The 17,522-nt window shown below is 36.5% G+C and overlaps 1 protein-coding gene across 1 annotated transcript in view; it reads right to left on the reverse strand.

Annotated features, from left to right (window-relative positions):
* The window catches only part of PLEKHA7 (pleckstrin homology domain containing, family A member 7), a 97,177-nt gene that overhangs the window by 22,140 nt on the left and 57,515 nt on the right, over positions 1-17,522 (reverse strand). Inside the window, exons 6-9 of the mRNA XM_010563829.1 lie at positions 16,415-16,515; positions 8,782-8,960; positions 6,273-6,758; positions 408-927 (exon numbers count right to left, since the gene is read on the reverse strand). Of these exons, the coding sequence (XP_010562131.1) occupies positions 408-927; positions 6,273-6,758; positions 8,782-8,960; positions 16,415-16,515 (1,286 nt within the window). The remainder of the gene's footprint in view (positions 1-407; positions 928-6,272; positions 6,759-8,781; positions 8,961-16,414; positions 16,516-17,522) is intronic.

Consider the following 17,522-nt stretch of genomic DNA (forward strand, 5'->3'; position numbering starts at 1 on the left):
GTAGAGAAAACAGACGCAGCAAGCACTGAAGACTACAAGTGTAAGTAAATAATCAAGGAAGAGTTTATCCTGCTGAGTTTTATATTCTTGCCTACCTAGTCTATACACTAAAATACTACAATTCGTGTATTTCATACATATAAACATATGCCTTCCAGGTTTTGCATAAAAATATTCCAAACCAAGGTGCTGTACCACCCATTTTCCTTTTCTGCCCAACAAAAATTAATAAATCTGAAAAGATCAGAAAGATAAGAGTTTTAGGAGAAAATTATTCATTGTGTTAACCTTTGCTTGCATGATCTTTCATACACAATGAAGGATGCAATGAAAAATGACTAAATTAAATTATCAATGTATGACACCACACGTAGAATAGTTTGAAATCAGTTATACTGTATACAAACCTTTACAGCATGATTTCGTATCTTCCTGGGTGATCCAGCAAAAGGAACATCTACAGTCTGTCTCTCGTCAGATGGTTTAACTGTAAGCCTTTCTGCAGGAGTATGTGGTCTCCTTGGGGGAAAGCTTTTTGGAGGTCCAGGTGGAGGAATATCAGATGGAGAGGGCGGAACAGATATTGATCGTGGAACATCTAATGAACTTTTTGACTTACCACGATCAATAAAGTCTGAAGAACTTACATAAAGCGGGGCAGTGGGGCTGCCATGTTTAAATTGCTGTCTCTGCTGCCACTCATACAGCTGCCAAACAGTTCCGTCCTTATTTGCTTTCCTTTCCTCCTGGGACATCTTCAAGTGGCTAACACGATCTTGTGCATATTTGTAGTCACTCGGCAAATTGCGGATTGGAGGTGGTGGTGAGCTCCCTGAAGGCTGCCTGGTATTCTTTGGCAAAGTGTGATAGTTTTCAGGAAAAGGTGGATTGGGACCCTGACGTGTAAGAGTCTGATCAGAAGTGAGGCTGTAAGGGAGGGCGAAAAAAAAGGGTAAATTTTGGCATACATTGATGAGCAGGAGTGACTGATGGAAAAAAAAAAATCTCTTATGACATTAGCATAGGAGCTACAAGACACAACACACGAGTAATTTAAAAAGAATTTACAGAAATATTAACAAAGTAATATTGATGAAATCTACTCTACACAAAAAAGTTACACTGTATTGATGCAAAGATGTAAATAGTATAAATACAGGCTTTTAATTTAGTGTCTAACCTAGGATGACCTACTAGAAATAAACATAAAGGACAGCAGCATTATGTACTTAGACCAAAAAGAATGTCAAGAACATGAAGAGAGGAATTATTATGTTTAAAGAGCAAATCCATAAATTACAATATTTCTTTTCACCTAAAGCCTGCTCACCACTAGGTGGTGCGGTTTATGAACTACAAATGCATGCTCATTATGAAAAATTACCTTAAAGTGCAAGAAGAAATCTCACCAATCACAGAATAAGTATCTCAGATAATTTTTGTTGATGTGAATGAAGCAAAAAAAAAAAAAAGTAAGAAATTGCTCAAGGTCCCCAGGTCTGTATGATTTACTTTCATCTGACCTAATGCTACCAGTTCTACCATTTTAAGCAACACAAGGTTTTTTGCAACACAACTCATTGACAAACTAGAATATAAAAAGAGGCATTACATCCTGGCTTCAGTACTGCATCCATAATACACGTAAACTGTAGAGATTAAATCTTTTAGTAGGTAGAGAGTTAAGACAGAATTAGCAATAGCTTTGACAGAGTGTAGTTAGCCCCCTCACCTACTCTGAAGTAAAAATCTTTCCATAGCCTCATGCATAAAACCTGTCTGTCTAATTTCTGATTCTCCAATTAAAGATCTGGGGGTTTTGTACTTGCAGTCATTCGCTCATTGATTCAGGACCTCCAAACAGAAAACCATTCTGCTAGACTTACTACAGAGCAACAATACAAAAAATAAATAAAAACAACAAAAAAAAACCACAAATGAAGAAACTCTGAGCACATTCATCACTCCACTTGGTAGGCTCCACTCTCTGCATGAAAGGGAGACCTGATGGTGTGCGAACTGCAAGAATTGCGCATGAAAGACAGGGCAGGATGGAAAGGAACATCTTTGTTCAGCATCCAAGAATAACAGAAGCAGGGGGAAAAGAATTGCTACCAGTAACTGCTGCTCAGTAGTTGCCTCTGCAGGATTTTGCTCTGTTGGGCTGTCTTGAAATATGGATGCTCTTGAGAGGATACATAATCTCTCACACCAGAAAGCAGAATAACTGCCCTGCGCTGCATGGAGGATTACAAATTCGTAAAAGCTCTGCTCTCTCATACCACAGACCCTTGATGTTCCCTCGAATTTCACAATGAAGGTCAAAGCAGGCAGGGAGTATGAATAGAGCCAACTCAAAGATCAGCGTTTAGTGGTCAGGTAACCTCTTTTATTTGTCTAGCTCATTACATCATGGGTACTCTGTATGTTCTGTACTGTACTGCCAATTCTTTCCACATGAAAATCAAAGTGGTTGGTAGAAATGTGTTTTCTCTAGGTAGGAATGAGAACTGAGATAACTTGCTTCAAAAGGACATCTGAGACAGGCATGAAGCTAGGACAGATCCTTTTGGTGATTTTCCTGTGGAAAAATGAGGAAAGGGGCTTGACCAGTCCTGTACTCCAACCTAGCAGAACTGTCATGAAGGCACTGGCAAACTACTGAATGTTGCAAATGATCTGTGTTGGTTATTTTCTAATTGGACATGAAAGGGTAAAGTACTGAGATCAGCAAGAATTAATGGTAGTCAATGAAGTCATCAGGGCTAGCAGCTTTAGGAGCAAAACCAGTCTGAAAACAAAGACCCCATGTGGTTTTTGTGGGGAGGGAAATCAGGTCATTCTTGTAGAAAAGGATGCATTTGTCTGAGAGGAACTAAAAACTGTTTGGATGAAAGCAGTACTTTGAGTAGCTGGGAAGTGCCGACTTCATGCAATACTTCAGCCTGCTAGAAAAAAGAACACAGTTGCCTGTATATTACATTGCACAGGGAAAGTCATATTCAAAGCTGAACTTCAAAGGCAACTGCCTACATACAGGCAGGTTGCAATTTCTCAGTATATGAAGTAAGGAGAAACCTCCAACTAAGATGACAGCCTTGGAGCAGGTGGCATCTCTACCACACAAGGTTTCAGACCTTCAAAAATAATTTGCGTTGTATAAAAATAGGCACTAAGACGACATACCAATTTCTGTGACAGGAAAGGAGCAATGTCCCAAATGACTCAAATTAGTCCACCATGGACTGTGGACAATTGCTTTCTCAGGGATCAAGAGTAAAAATAAGCAAAAAGCAGCTCTTCTTGAGAATCTCCCTGTCTTGAATGATGAGGAATAAAGAATATAAAAAGGAAAGCAGACATTGAAGAGTGAAAAAATGGCCCGATGCCATATTATATGATTATTGGCCATGAAAATCATTCAGGGTCTGCAATGGGAAGCAACTGCACAGAAGGTACTGTAAAAAGAGAAGATAGATGTTCAAAAGAAAACAAATACAATTATAGTGGAAACGCTATGCCCATTCATGGGAACGCACAGAAGCTAACAAAGACAAGTAATGTTTCTTCCTTAAGCAAATCAGGAAAGAAAGTTCTGCATAGCAAGAGATGTTTAACACTGTATTTGCAAGGAATGAAATTCCTCAACATGACTGCATTTAGATGGGAAGTATTAAGGTTGCATTTATTGATATATATATTCTTTGTTTAAGTGCAAATAAACTGTTAGAAATAGCAAATCCTTTACAATTATGAATTCACTATGTCTATCCAGGCACTGGAATCAGATCAAAGACTAATAATTTCTGGACAGCTGCTGTTTGATGGTCCTGAACTTTAATTACTTAACCCCAAAATCTCCTGAAAGCCTCCTTTCAAACCTTCTTCCAGTTCTCTAGATCTCTCTCAAAGGCTGGCATGAACCTTACCAAAGCAGGTATTCCCCTTTCCTGAGAACAGAGAGGGGTTAGATGACTACATTGGTTGTAACTGTAGTGCAGCTAACAGTGCAGCTAAGAGAGATGAATCTCCAAAGTGACAGCTAATATTTACTAGTTAGCAAACAGTTCCAAGTGCTTTATAAAAAGAGGAAGTAAAATATCTATTTGAAAGATCTAAATATCTGTATAAAAGGTGCAATCCCTGCAAATAATTGTACAAACAACTGCTGTATTTGTGTGAAGCCTCTAGCTGAAAGAGTTCTTTCTTGTCATAAACAGCATGCGGGCAAGCATTGTGTCTTTATACACCTGAGCCAGGAAAGAAAACTGTAGTCATTCTGTGTTCAAAAATTATAAAGGCTTCCAAATCCTCAGAGGTTCTTCATTTGTAACATTTCAAGTGGAATAACAATAAACATGGAGCGTTAAGAAATTAAGTGGTCCACTCATACTTACTAAAATGAAAATGGAATGTCAATCAAATTATCATCTCTATCTTAAATTTCTACATCCTGAAATCAAGAAGACACTTGACAACTAACATGCCACTTTTATCCGTCAGTTAAGGGCACTGCAAGAACCTCAGCAGGTTGAGAGAAGGTGCCATTTAAAAAAATCAATCCATTAATCTTCGGGAAGGTAATGTGCAATTTATTCTGAATGCAGAGAATATAACAGCATTTGTCAGGGAAAGACAAAGAAAACAAGGTCAACTGAGCTAAAATAGAACATAAAGTTCTTAAGGTAAGAAGAAAATTACTACATACATAAAGTTAGATTTTGGTTACATGGCAGAACAAAGCAGTTAACTTTTGTGAAGTTTCTTTGAATACTTAACAGCTCCAGCTGAGGTAGCTGGTTTTATCTAGAACAAAAGCTTGCACCTGCAACAGCGCTATCTTAACACTACACCTGATGCATGCCTAAAGGTGATTTACTGGAAAGAGTAATTAGGAAGAAAACAGTACTTATTTAGCTATCAGTCAAGCCTGTTCATTGCCTATACTTTTGATGTGAAAAACATCAACAGAAGTTTTCTTAAGCACTGGCTAATTAGTTCAATAGTTCTCCGTATTACTTTAGACTAATATATCTGTGCATGTAAGAAGAACTAACATACCAATTACTTTTTTTCATTAAAGTCATATTCTTTTGGGAAGCACTGATTGATATCCAGGCAAAAAAAATGCAAGTAAACTAACTCTAGCAGGCTAGAACAATGTTATATAACATTGAAAAGTATGAAGGCTTCTTTAAGGGTAATTCCAAAGGTTAAGAGAGTAGAAGAATGGACTTCGAAACAGAATTAGCAAGTTTAAATTTCTTACTGGATCCAAGATGACAAATGTTAGCTTCGATAAGCATTAAAAAAAAAAAATGCCCCAAATGTTTTCTTCCTCCTAAAACCCACTAATGCTAATGTCTCCTGTTGTTCTAGATTATGATTAGATTTTAGCAAATTTATAAGGTACTAATTGAGGAGGTTACCCATATTTGAAAAATTCTCACATGCAGCATAGAGCCCAACTGTCTTTCCTGCCACTTGACACAAGGTGACATTCTGAACAGACACATGCATACATCACTTCATTTTTTCAACTAGTACCTATGCACACTTTGGAAGTAAAGCAATTATGAGATTTTCAAATTACAAAAGCACTCCCATGTGCATTCCACTTCTTGGTAGAATTTAGGTAATTTTCAGGGACTGAAAAGGGAAAAAAGAATCCTGGAGACCATGGGAACATCCTAGGACCTCTTCATTAACTAAATGAGTATACGGAGACCTTTCAATAGGTGACGCACACACTGTGACTTTGAGTGCAGTGATCTGATGTAGAGGAGCGAATGGATCTTTGGAACAGGAACAGAAGGGGGTAAAAAAAAAAAATCAGCATTCTTTACTTTTAAGTGGAAAATAAATGATAATCTGTAATTTATATTGTGCAGTATTTTAATCAATAAGAAGTAGCTGAGGGCTGCACTTCACTTTCTGGTTCTTCAATTATAGCAAATTTTAAGAAGTTTTAAGCATCCACAGTGATAAAAATAGTAAAAAACCCAGCACTCTAACCTCACTTTTGCTATTTGCAGTATAGTGACAACAATAAAGCGATTTGATTAGCCAATCCCATATTGATTTTCCCATGAGAAAAACACCTGAAAAATACCATTCTGCACTGGAGGAGAAAGTAAGTTTTGTTATATATTGTCTCTGTAAAAAAAAAAAAATCATTCTGATTTGCACTAAATTTATTACTAATACATATTTTCCTTTAATTTAAGAAAATGCCATTTGGCAGTCTATTTAAAGATGGGCCTATTACTAACCTTTTTGTATCTCCTTTTTGCACTTTTACCCAGTGCTCCACTTGAGCCATGTTACTTTTTCTTTGAATCTGTTTATCTGGATTTGTTCTGGGAACAAACCCTCTTTTATATGAGCTGGTACCATTCTGCTCCACTAGGCCAGCACTCGTATTTAATGAACTAGGAAGCGTTCCATTTTTCTCAGCTGGCTGAGGCTGAGCTAGTTGGGACCTTGATGCATTCGCTAAGTCTGGAAATAATGAATCAGCTTCTGTTAATGCATGCTTAGCCTTTCCCTTCTTAGTTTCCAGAGTTTCTTTTCTGTGGATATAACGCTCCTCCTCCTCTTTTCCTCTTCTTATCTCTTCACGCTTATCATACCCAAGCATTTCAGCTGATTTTTGATAACTTTCTTTTGTATCTGGAATCTCTGCCTTCACACACTCTTTAAAAACATCCACATGATTGACTTGGGGAACAGCTTGCTGATCCACTTTTTCAGTTTCTCTGAAAAGAAAATACATGTCAGTAATGAACACTGCTTAACTGTGAAAAGTCGATGTGGTCTTGTTACTATTTTAGAAAGGATACCCACAAAAGCACCACCTCCAGGCTGTAATAAATTTGACATGTTAAGATAGATATGCTCAGCAAAACTCAGTTGTTACCCAGTTAGACAAAAGCTACCTTTACAGTGCTATCAAAGAAGAAGAAGTCATTTATATGCATCTGTGACAGTGACTGAAAATACTAATATTGTATGAAAGAAGTGTTCAACTTGCAAAATATCATGTACAAACAACTGTAAAGAAGAAAGTCTTCCTAACCTGGGAAACACTAAAAGCCAAAAAAACCAAAACTAAACTGCCAACTGTTCATTTCAAAGTCAAAAAAGGCTTTCATATCTTTGTAGATGCCTTAGGGACTAGTCATTTTTGGCCAAGAGAACAAAAATGTCTACATTTGCGTCAGTACTATCATTGTCCAGGCAATTTCTAACCTGGGGGCTATTCCTGAAAGGAGGAAAAAAAATAAAAATTTCCATTGCTCCTAATACATGATGCAATGCACACTAGTTTATTTACCTTATTGTCTAAATACTTCAAAAATTTCGTATCAGAAATCTTGATATTAAAGTTAACAGCACACTATAAAAAGTCTAAGGATCTTAAAAGTTTTGTGTTGCTTTTGACACATAACGTACTTCATTTGCAATCTTCTTCATCTCCTTATAGTGATAAGCTTCTTGACAACATTTTTTTCTCTTACAATTCAATGGAGTATCATTGATCACCTCATCTTCTCTGAAACTAAGTTCAGCTTCTTTAAAACTTTATGAAAGGTGAATTCCGAGGAAGTGCCATGAAACAATTGCTTTCACTTCAGTCTATTTAGTGTCTCAAAATGAATAGTCTACTAGGAGGAAGGACACTGGATCAATACTTCTATTGATCTTCCCCGATTTTTCCTTCAATTATTCCTATCCTTATAAAGACAAAGAAAAAACAGGTAACAGTTTACATATTATTTCAAATTTAAACTAAATCCAGAAAATCTTAACACAAAATCACATAGGATGCAAAGCTCTGGAAGAGGTGTTGATCCTTTACTTATATTTGATTTTCCAAAAGCAAGCAGTAGTGCGAGATACTCTGAGAAACTGCACCATGACATTTTAATCCTCACAGCCCCAAGGGTTAAGAGCAGGGTTGTCTTCAGAGTACAGAGTCTTCTTTCACAAGGAGTTGTAGGGAAAGAATCACATTCCAAAGTCAAAACATCAAAAAGGCTACATCAATTTTAAGAAAAGGGAAAAACTGGAAGCACATGAAGGCACAGCTGAATTCCTTTGCCTCTAGCACTAATTAAGATTGGGACAATGGGACAAAGGAGTTCCTCCTTTTGTAACAGTGCTTTTTTTCTACACCGAGAAAAACATTAAAAAAAATCTTACAAGAACTAAAGGCCACCAAAGTGGGGGGGGAAGGCAGTTAATTCCTGCATAAATTAGTTATGGATATTAACTCTATGCACTTATGATCTACCCATCATTAACATTGTTTTCCCTCTTAACAGAATTTTAATCCTAGTTCTAAACACTCATTTGAAACAACTGGTTACTCTTTTGTCCTTTCCTTTTTACTTATCTCTCCTCAAGGCTGCCAATTAGCTGTTGCAGGTGTATGAATTTGCTCACAAAAACTTTTTAACTGAAATTCCTAAAAAACTAGATATATACACAGAAATTAATCCATGCCACTAAATGTGGGCACATGATTTGTGTGTAGACACAAATACTGAATGCCAGGTTTTCTTAATTAATGATAGTTAACTGGTTTGCAATAGAATGTAAATGAAAAATAATTATTTCTTTAAAATGGGAATATAATTTTCTGAAATCATCACCAATCTGATTTTTTATATATATATATATATATATGTGTGTGTGTGTGTGTGTGTGTGTATATACATATATAAAAAATACATTTAAAAAATTTGTAAATGCTAACAGTTTCTGTATTGAACTTGCCTCTTCAGTGAAGAGTGTGTTTGCATAAGAGCAGCTTGATTCATAGCCCGGATCCAGCCATTCATATCCTCTTGGGTATCTGCACTGAAGTAGTATGTCCGCATCCCTGAATGCTCTGCCTGAGAGCCAATAACAGAATTCTTATTATAAATATATGCCCGCATACCTGTATGAACAGCCTGTAAGAAAAAAGAAAAAAAAATAAAAATCAGACAGCCCTTTCATTCCCTGCCCCCCCCCCCTCAAAAAATTTACTGTAACTTTTCCTGATATCTTTAAAAAAAACTTTCCAGATTGTTTGACCATTACTTGAATTTTGGGTAGAATTATTACACTGCCACAATGGGCCATAGTGCAGCAAACTCAAATGGCACTCTGCGATTTTTACTGAAATTCCTTTATCTCTTTCTCGCTCTATTAAGCTAAAAGTACAGCACTTCTGTTTTTCATAACAGGAAATTTCAGGTTTTCATTTTCTTTTAACTGATACATTTCAATTGCCATAAATACCATACAAAACAAATTAAAGAAATTCTTACTGAGACGTGCATAAGCAAGCCAATTTTCTCAGCTTATTTAATAAAGCAATTTACTCAGACAAAACACAGACAAAAATCTTATAATTCAAGGAATTAAACTGCTTATTTAAGAACTGATTATAATGCATGTTAAGATCTTTTGGTTAAAGCGTGCACTTGAACCTCTATATTAGCTGCAAAATCACAAGACTTACTGATAAAGTTAGTAATACTGAAGGAATTATCACAGCATATAAAATATTGATACATAACTGCACACCAAAATACTCCATGAAATTCCACTGCAAACTAGAGGCATTTGGAAGTTCCTCTATAAATATATTCAATATTCAAATGTATTCAATATGAAACGTCTAGGCTAGTTGAATTTAATCAAATCTCATCCACATTTGTATAAGAAATAGTACACATATTACTAAGTCACGTCAGTCCTGAAGCACTTGACTATATATCACAGAATCATAGAATGGTTTGGGTTGGAAGGGACCTTAAAGATCATCTAGTTCCAACCCCCCTGCCGTGGGCAGGGACACCTTCCACTAGACCAGGTTGCTCAAAGCCCCATCCAGCCTGGCCTTGAACACTGCCAGGGATGGGGCATCCACAACTTCTCTGGGCAACCTGTTCCCATGCCTCACCACTCTCATAGTAAAGAATTTTTTCCTAATATCTAATCTAAATCTACCCTCTTGCAGTTTAAAACCATTACCCCTCATCCCATCACTACACTCCCTAATAAAGAGGGAGTAAAGTAACTTTCCTCAAAGTTACTTTACAGATGTGCTTCAGGTTAGCAGGGAGAGATTCATTTCCTCACTTTCCAAAAAAGTGAAGACAGTATACTTGGCTTGAAAGCTCTTGTAATGATAATAAAACAAAATTAGTAATTTAAATTGCTTTTTATAAAACGAAACCTGCTATCACACACAAAAGCTAAAGGCATGAAACGCTGCTGAGACAAGGGGTTTTTTAAAGGGAAAAAAAATTATCTCAACTTTTTTAATTTGCCTATGTCTTCTTTTAAAGGTTAAGCATATTTCACAAATCTTCCCTAAATGACTGGTCTTTTTATTTTGAGGAAACTCTCTCCCCCTCATTATTCCAAATTTAAAAAAAACCACTCTACATTCACAGATGGCTTCAGAAACACAGCAATAGTTTTGACAAAACCTAGGCTATTTAATCCAGTGCAGCCCTCCCTAAATGTTGTCAATTTCAGTTGTTTACCCTGAATTTCCCAAACTACTATAATCTTAGAGACTCCTATCAACAACTCCGAAGAGCAAAATATTTGCTTGCTATTACAGTGCTTCAAGTTTTGTGGAAAATTTACTCCCTTTGTATTGCAGCCTGTTCTATAAACATGTGAAACGTGGTCTTTCCCTTCTGTGTCTCAAGCAAGGAAGCATCAGTTTGTTTTGAAAACTGTGGTAATACAGTCTCCGCAAGGGTCAGTCCCTGACCTGCCATCACACCCGTAGTGGAAAGGCTGAGACTGCAGCAAACCAGCCAGCTAGAAAAAGGAGAAGGAAGAGGAAGAAAGGGTGACACAGAGAAGTCCAAGACTCTTTCCTGCTCGAAAGAATCTCTGCTTCCTAACAGCATTGGCCAATAAGGGAATACAAGGTGGTTTCTCCCTCCTCACCATTAGCTGCCTACCTTAGCACAGGAAAACAGGACTTACATACATGAAAGAGTAGCTCTGATTGATTTGGCTATTTAGGAATCAAAGGATTTTTTTCATGTTTGTCTGGTTGGGTTCTTTGGGTTTGGGTTTTCTTTGTTGTTATCGGGTTTTGAGGGGTTCTTTTTTGCCATTTTGAGACCATTACAAATGATCAAAACAAATATGACTTAGAAGCATTTAATTCACTGCAATTTATGGTTCGCATCCAATGTAAGATGAGACCATAAATTGGCACCTCCAGATGTAGAGGAAAACAGTGATTTTAATGCTAGACCTTATGACTACCAGGTTCCTTCACAGACCACGTGGAGCCCACAGAAGAAGATGCTAGAAGTGAAGTGACTCCTCAGAAAAGCAGACTACGTATGCCCTGCTGCAGATAACAGAGTAGGACCCTCCCATTCATTGGTTATATACTTGCTGAAAAAAACAGAACCTTGGGTAACTAACTGCGGAGACTGCATACCATATCAATAAATGGATTTCACAGCTGTCTGTCTTAACTGACCTGTACATCCTGATCAACATAACACATTTGCCTTTCAAGTTCTCTTTCAGCAGTGCATGATGAGCACAGCTGAAAGCATTGCCTAGGAGGCTGTAGGTGAAAATGATGTAAAAATGCGAAGTGTGTTGCACCATTCTCCCTTGAGAGACTGAAGCTATCACAGCCATAAACATTCATAGCTTCAGAAGGGATGGTGTGGAGATGGTGTGTTATTATCAACAAACGCAAAATCCTTAAGCTCGTAATATGTAAAACTGGTTAAAGGAAAATTCAAATATATTTCAGTAATTTATTAGTAGCGTGTTTTATATCCAAGAAAGCCACTTTGCGCCAATGTCCTGTAGCTGTCAGTGCTAGCAGACACAGAAGCTAGGAGGTCTTTTTTTTTTTTTTTTTTTTTAAAGCAATAGCTATTAGGATGACTACAGCATACTAAAAAGCCTAAAACACAGCACATGCACACGTGTACACCATACACACAACAGGGAAAAAATAATATTGGTACCTATTCATGCATTCAGATGCCTTAATGTGGATAGATTGAGAAAAGCAGTCTCTCTCCCATAATGCACAGAAGGAGAAATGGACAGTAAACCCCAAGAGCATATCAATAGGACAAGACAAGGACAAAAAGTTAAACAAGTTAAAATCATGAAAAGATTTGTGTTTCCAAAGAAAATACTTAACAAAAGACTATATTAAAAGTAACTAATACCTAGAGCTGTTATGTTCACCTCCAATAATTCAAAATTCCTAGGGGAGAAGAAGCCACAGTTCATAGGACAAAGGGATGGGGAGGGGAATAGTTTTCTAATAATTGTAATCTTTCAGAGTTAGTCCTCTCAAAAAGCTATAACATATAAGAAAGTCTCCCTTCTCCTGAAGTTTGATATTTATGAACCATTTATGAGCAAAAATTGAAACAATACTCTGAGCCTTCACTATAAACAGAACAGCAGCACCCTACAATCTAACTCATCTTTCACCCTCAAATAACATTGAGCTTTTTCAGGACTTCTAGAAGCTAGAACCTTTCCTCTTCCAAATTCTAAAATGGCATCTCTCAAATTTATAGCCCTTGGTGTTTCTTCACCTTGACTCCCGAGACCCAGAGAAGTTTTATAAGTAATATGGGAGCCTAAGGAAGCAACAATGATCCAGAGAACATAAAGAAACAAACTATGTCAACATTTTTTAGGAAAACCAGTGAGATCAAAGAAAGAGATAAGAAGTTTGCCCTGGTCCCAGCGGATCTAAGCAATGAACAGATACTTCCATTAGTAAGTCTTAGAGTGTCAATAATGAAAAGATGTTTAAAAACAAGCTGCAGTAGCATCTTCTGGAAGTAATGATTTGGCCTGGCTTCCTAGGCTCTGAACACCCTCATGCTGAAAGGGTATATCTCTGAAAAAATTTAAAAGGTAGTATCAAAATAAAAACGAGTAATTTGTATCTCCATCACTGCTTCCTGCCTCTTACAGGAACATCAGAGCATCTTTCATTGACTTTATTTGGTAGCAAGATATGCACCTAAATACAAACATATACTTGCATACATATTCTTCGCGTGAAGTTTTGTTGTTTTCTTTACAGCCAGCATTGGTAGGCCTTCCAAGTTTCTAAATTTGTATTACTGTCAGATTCATATAAATGAGTTTTCTTCCAGTATTCTCTCATATATTTTAAACACATGTGAGACCAATTAAAAACAGTTTTCATGATTGAGGACAATGAGGCTTCTAAAGAGACTGCAATGAGATGAACCTTCATAAATTGATACTGTTCATGTTTAAAATTGTTGTATTACTACAAAGTACAGTCAATTTTCTATTAATCACAGGGAGTATTTGCAGCTATATATTAATGTTGTGCAAACTTTTTCACATTAAAATCTATACATTGGATTTGTACTCCCTCACATTTGTATCAGCAAAAAATCACTGTATTAAAAAATCTAGCAATTAGATTAATTAAATATCTTTAAGGTGTTAGCTACTGCACTAAATATGCAGTAAGAATCCTGAGTTCTAAAAGGCTGTCACACAGCTTAAAGACAGTAGTTTACAGGTAGTCACAGCATTTTGCTTGGAACAAATAAACAAGGTGAAAAATTCATCAAGATAGATACTTAAAAGCAGAGTTTCTAAACAAAACAATTTAACATACATACTGCTACACTTCAAAGTAGGTTTTTGATTGCATTCAAACAGCCTGTATGCAGTTCTGCAGGCGTGTAATTGTTAAACACCCAAAGAGACACAAAAGCTTAAAGCTGGGCCTCAGGAGATGATGAAAGGAAAAGAATTCTGAGAACTCCTATGGTGTACATTAACAGTTAGCAGGGTTTAAACACATATCCTAGTGAGCATGTATTTTACAAACCTTCTTCTAACTGAATCATATGCAAAAAGCATCCATGTATTTGCTAAGAAAGTTTCCTTCGTTTAGTATTATGAACAAAACTGTTGAAATTTTTCACAGTTTGACTGCTTCCCTAGCTTCAAAAACTCATTGTTACTTAAAACAGCCACTTAAAATGGGAACCAATACCTCTATCGTAACAGAGGATTTACAACAATCTGAATAAATGGCAGGCCAAATGTAAAAAGTGACATGGCACATTCTCCCACTCATTCAGGACTTAAATGTGAAAAAGTCTTATCTTTATTTTGGGCTTAATCTGCTTGTGTTTTCTATTTCTGGCTGCACTACGTCATGAGACGGAATGTCCATCTACGCTCTGGATAGCGAAGTGTACTGAAGAGATTAGATAAAGGTAATGGCTGGTGAGTGATGGAATGCCAGTATGGCTGTGCTCCTGCCGCCACATGCCCAGAGCCGACTCCATGACCATCAGTGTTGGATGGGGTCCATGTGACAGGAATCCTACAAAATCCTCCTGCTGCTCTAGAAGTTGGTTCTAAATAAAATGAAACTGCAGCATCAAGTCTGCAGTCAATCATCAAACACCTAAAGCAGAGTTAAGACTTGCCCAACAAACCAATACAGGAAATAGATATTGTAGATTTCTATATAGATTTCTAGCATAAAGTTTCTTTTGCTATCAACTCCCTATTTCTATATCAACTTTTTAGTAATGACCCTATGTTGAAAGTCTCAGGTTACTGGCTCAAGCTTATTTTCAGAAAAAGACTCAGATGAGACTTGGTAGAGCTCGTATAGTTATGATATCCTAAAAGGAACAGGGGAAGTCTGCATTTGCTTCTGAAAATGTTTAACTATGATCTCACCATGGATTCTACTCCACAGGGAAGGAGAGGCACAACTTGGCAGTGGTGACTTGAGAGCTTACCTGTAGAACATACTGCCTGGAAACTACATGTGTGTGTGTGTGTGTCTATATATGTATACACACACACACACACAAACACACGGGATTTTTTTTTCTCCTTATTACTGATAGTGTTAAACTAGTTAACAATCCTAATATACATTCAATTAACATTTACAAACACCCTTTCAATAAAATAAAAAGCAGATTTTTTTTTTAAACTCTAAAGCAACTAGATACTATCGCTACTTTCTTTATCTCCTTCCCCAGTCTGCACGAATAGTTATTCACGAGAAGTAGAAGCCTAGAAGTACATTGAGTCCTCCTCTTTCAGTATGTGCTTCTTCCTAGGAAAAGGCTCTAGAAGCGGAGGGGTCTTTATAAATTACACTTATTAAATATTGGAGTGGAATGTTTTTCTTAAACAAAGGTTCCTTTGTAGCTTGTCCTGCTATCTCATGTTCGATGTATTTGAAAAAGTACAATAAACATTTCCACAAAGTGCACTGGATGGTTTTTTAAACATATTTCCCAAGTTAATATTTGTTTAATAAATTTCAAACCATTATCCACTTGAAAATAGAACCAAGAGCAATAAAAGGCAGTCTACAGTTTTAGAGCACCCCAAAAATCAAAATGCAAGAGAAAGTCTAAGCTGAGCAGATGCTCTTCATAATTTCAGAACAGAAAAGATTTAAACAGAAAGTTTCCTTCTAGATCTCCTGAGGTATACCTGATCAAAACCTGATTTCTAATTTTTTTTTTTTTTTTAAAGTACATCGCTTATTTGCCTGGTAGAAAAACAGGTTCTGCTCCAAGTATTGGTAGAATTTAAATCTGCAACATACACTGAAGTTTCTACACTTTGTCTTAGTGCTGCAGCTCAGACAATCAGTTGAGTCAGGTTTTTCCACTGTCATGAAGGAATGTATGTTTTATTTCATCTTCGTAGTTTTTTATAACAAAGAATAGAACTGTAAATTATACAATTAATTTTTAAAAAATAAAAGAAAAAACACAAAACCAACCTCGAACTATACCAAATGAGTATTTTTTCTTTAAAAAAGTCCACGTCACTTAGGACAACTATTGCTCCCTCCAAAAAAGGACAAAAATTGGTTACTCTTTTTCCCCTTGAAATGACGAAATGAAACATCAAAGTCTACAGTGTTGTCATTCTCTAACTGTGAGAACTGAGCTGGTTATTTTATTTTTTGAAAAACACAACAAAACCAAAACCAAGTGACCATCAGTCCACTAAGAGATTGAGTACTCTGTAAAGAAAAAAAGACAACTTTTCTTTCAATTTGTAAAGAGTACTAGAACAACTTATCAATACTAATTTCTGATTTTAGGAACAGCACCTTTACTCACAGACACGTTATTAAGCTCTAAAGACACTTACATAGTAACAGGCATATGAACGTCAATTCATAAGCTACAAAAAAGTGTGAAGTCACATAACAGGCAGTCAATAAACCTGTCTATTTTAAAAAAAATAATAAATAAAATAGGAAAGCAGATGATGTTTAGGTTTACAACAACAGCTTTTCTAATGCAAATAAACATTTTAAAAAATGATAAGCTAAAAATCTTTGTAACTGTACCTTAAAAGAAAATTTGCGATTTATGCGATCTTCAGGTCCAACTGGAGATATTACGTAACTCGGCAATGGTATGCTACCCAAAACAGATTCTTCTCTGCTGTCTGTTGAATAAAACAAACAAACAAGAATCTAATTAATTGCACTTTTCAGTGGCGTAACAATACATTCTCCTTTATGGACACACAGTCAACAGGCATTAAGTAGAAAGAGCAGTTCAGACTGCATGTAAGGAAAAGCATTCTCCCCATGAGGACAGAGCAGCAGTGGAACAGGGTGACCAGGGAGGCTGTGCCATCTCCATCCTTGGACGCTTTCAACGCCTGAATAGATTAAGCTCTGAGCAACCTGGACTGACTTCCTTCCTGACCCTGCTTTCACCAGGCTGTTGGACTAGACACTTCCTGAAGTCCCTTCTGACCTGAATTTTCTTACAACTCAACACCAATACTACATGGAGGAAAATGTTTTATTTTTAAAGAAACAAGATTGAATTTTTTTGAAAAAAATCATTTTGGTTTTTTGTTGAGTTTTTTTGGGAGCTTTGATTTTTTATGTTCGGACAGAAGAATACACTTCAAGAATAAAGCTTATTGTGACAAATGAACTCTGACAGGCTGCATAACATGATGGACCTTCCATTTAGCATTCTACATCTAGGCTAATTGCTATAATTAGGAAACTTCTATTACTGCCAGCTCTAAAGTGATCAGCAGCAGAATGCAGCTCCTAGAAATATGAATTCAAGTTTCATATTCTGTAATGCTTTCCAAAAACTGTAACATGCTACACAATATTCAAAACTTCAAAATAACCTTACGCAATACCATTATTCCTAGTTCAGCCTAAGATAACATCTAACCTTTTTTTGGTAGAAATACTGGATTCAGAAGTTCTCACTCTTACATTGTCCCTTGGATTAACGCTGAATCAATGCCCTGATCTGGCCATAGTGCATTCTCAAAAAATCAGCTGTCCAAGGGCAAGCAAGTAGGTAACACAATGCAGACCAGAGATGGGATAAATCTTAAACTGGTCTTGCTGCCAAATGTTTTGCAACATAAACGCGGGCGTATATCAAAGATAAGTTATGTGACAAAAGATCATACAG

This window comes from Haliaeetus leucocephalus, unplaced genomic scaffold (assembly GCF_000737465.1).
Source record: "Haliaeetus leucocephalus isolate CR32 unplaced genomic scaffold, Haliaeetus_leucocephalus-4.0 Scaffold173, whole genome shotgun sequence".
Lineage (NCBI taxonomy): Eukaryota > Metazoa > Chordata > Aves > Accipitriformes > Accipitridae > Haliaeetus > Haliaeetus leucocephalus.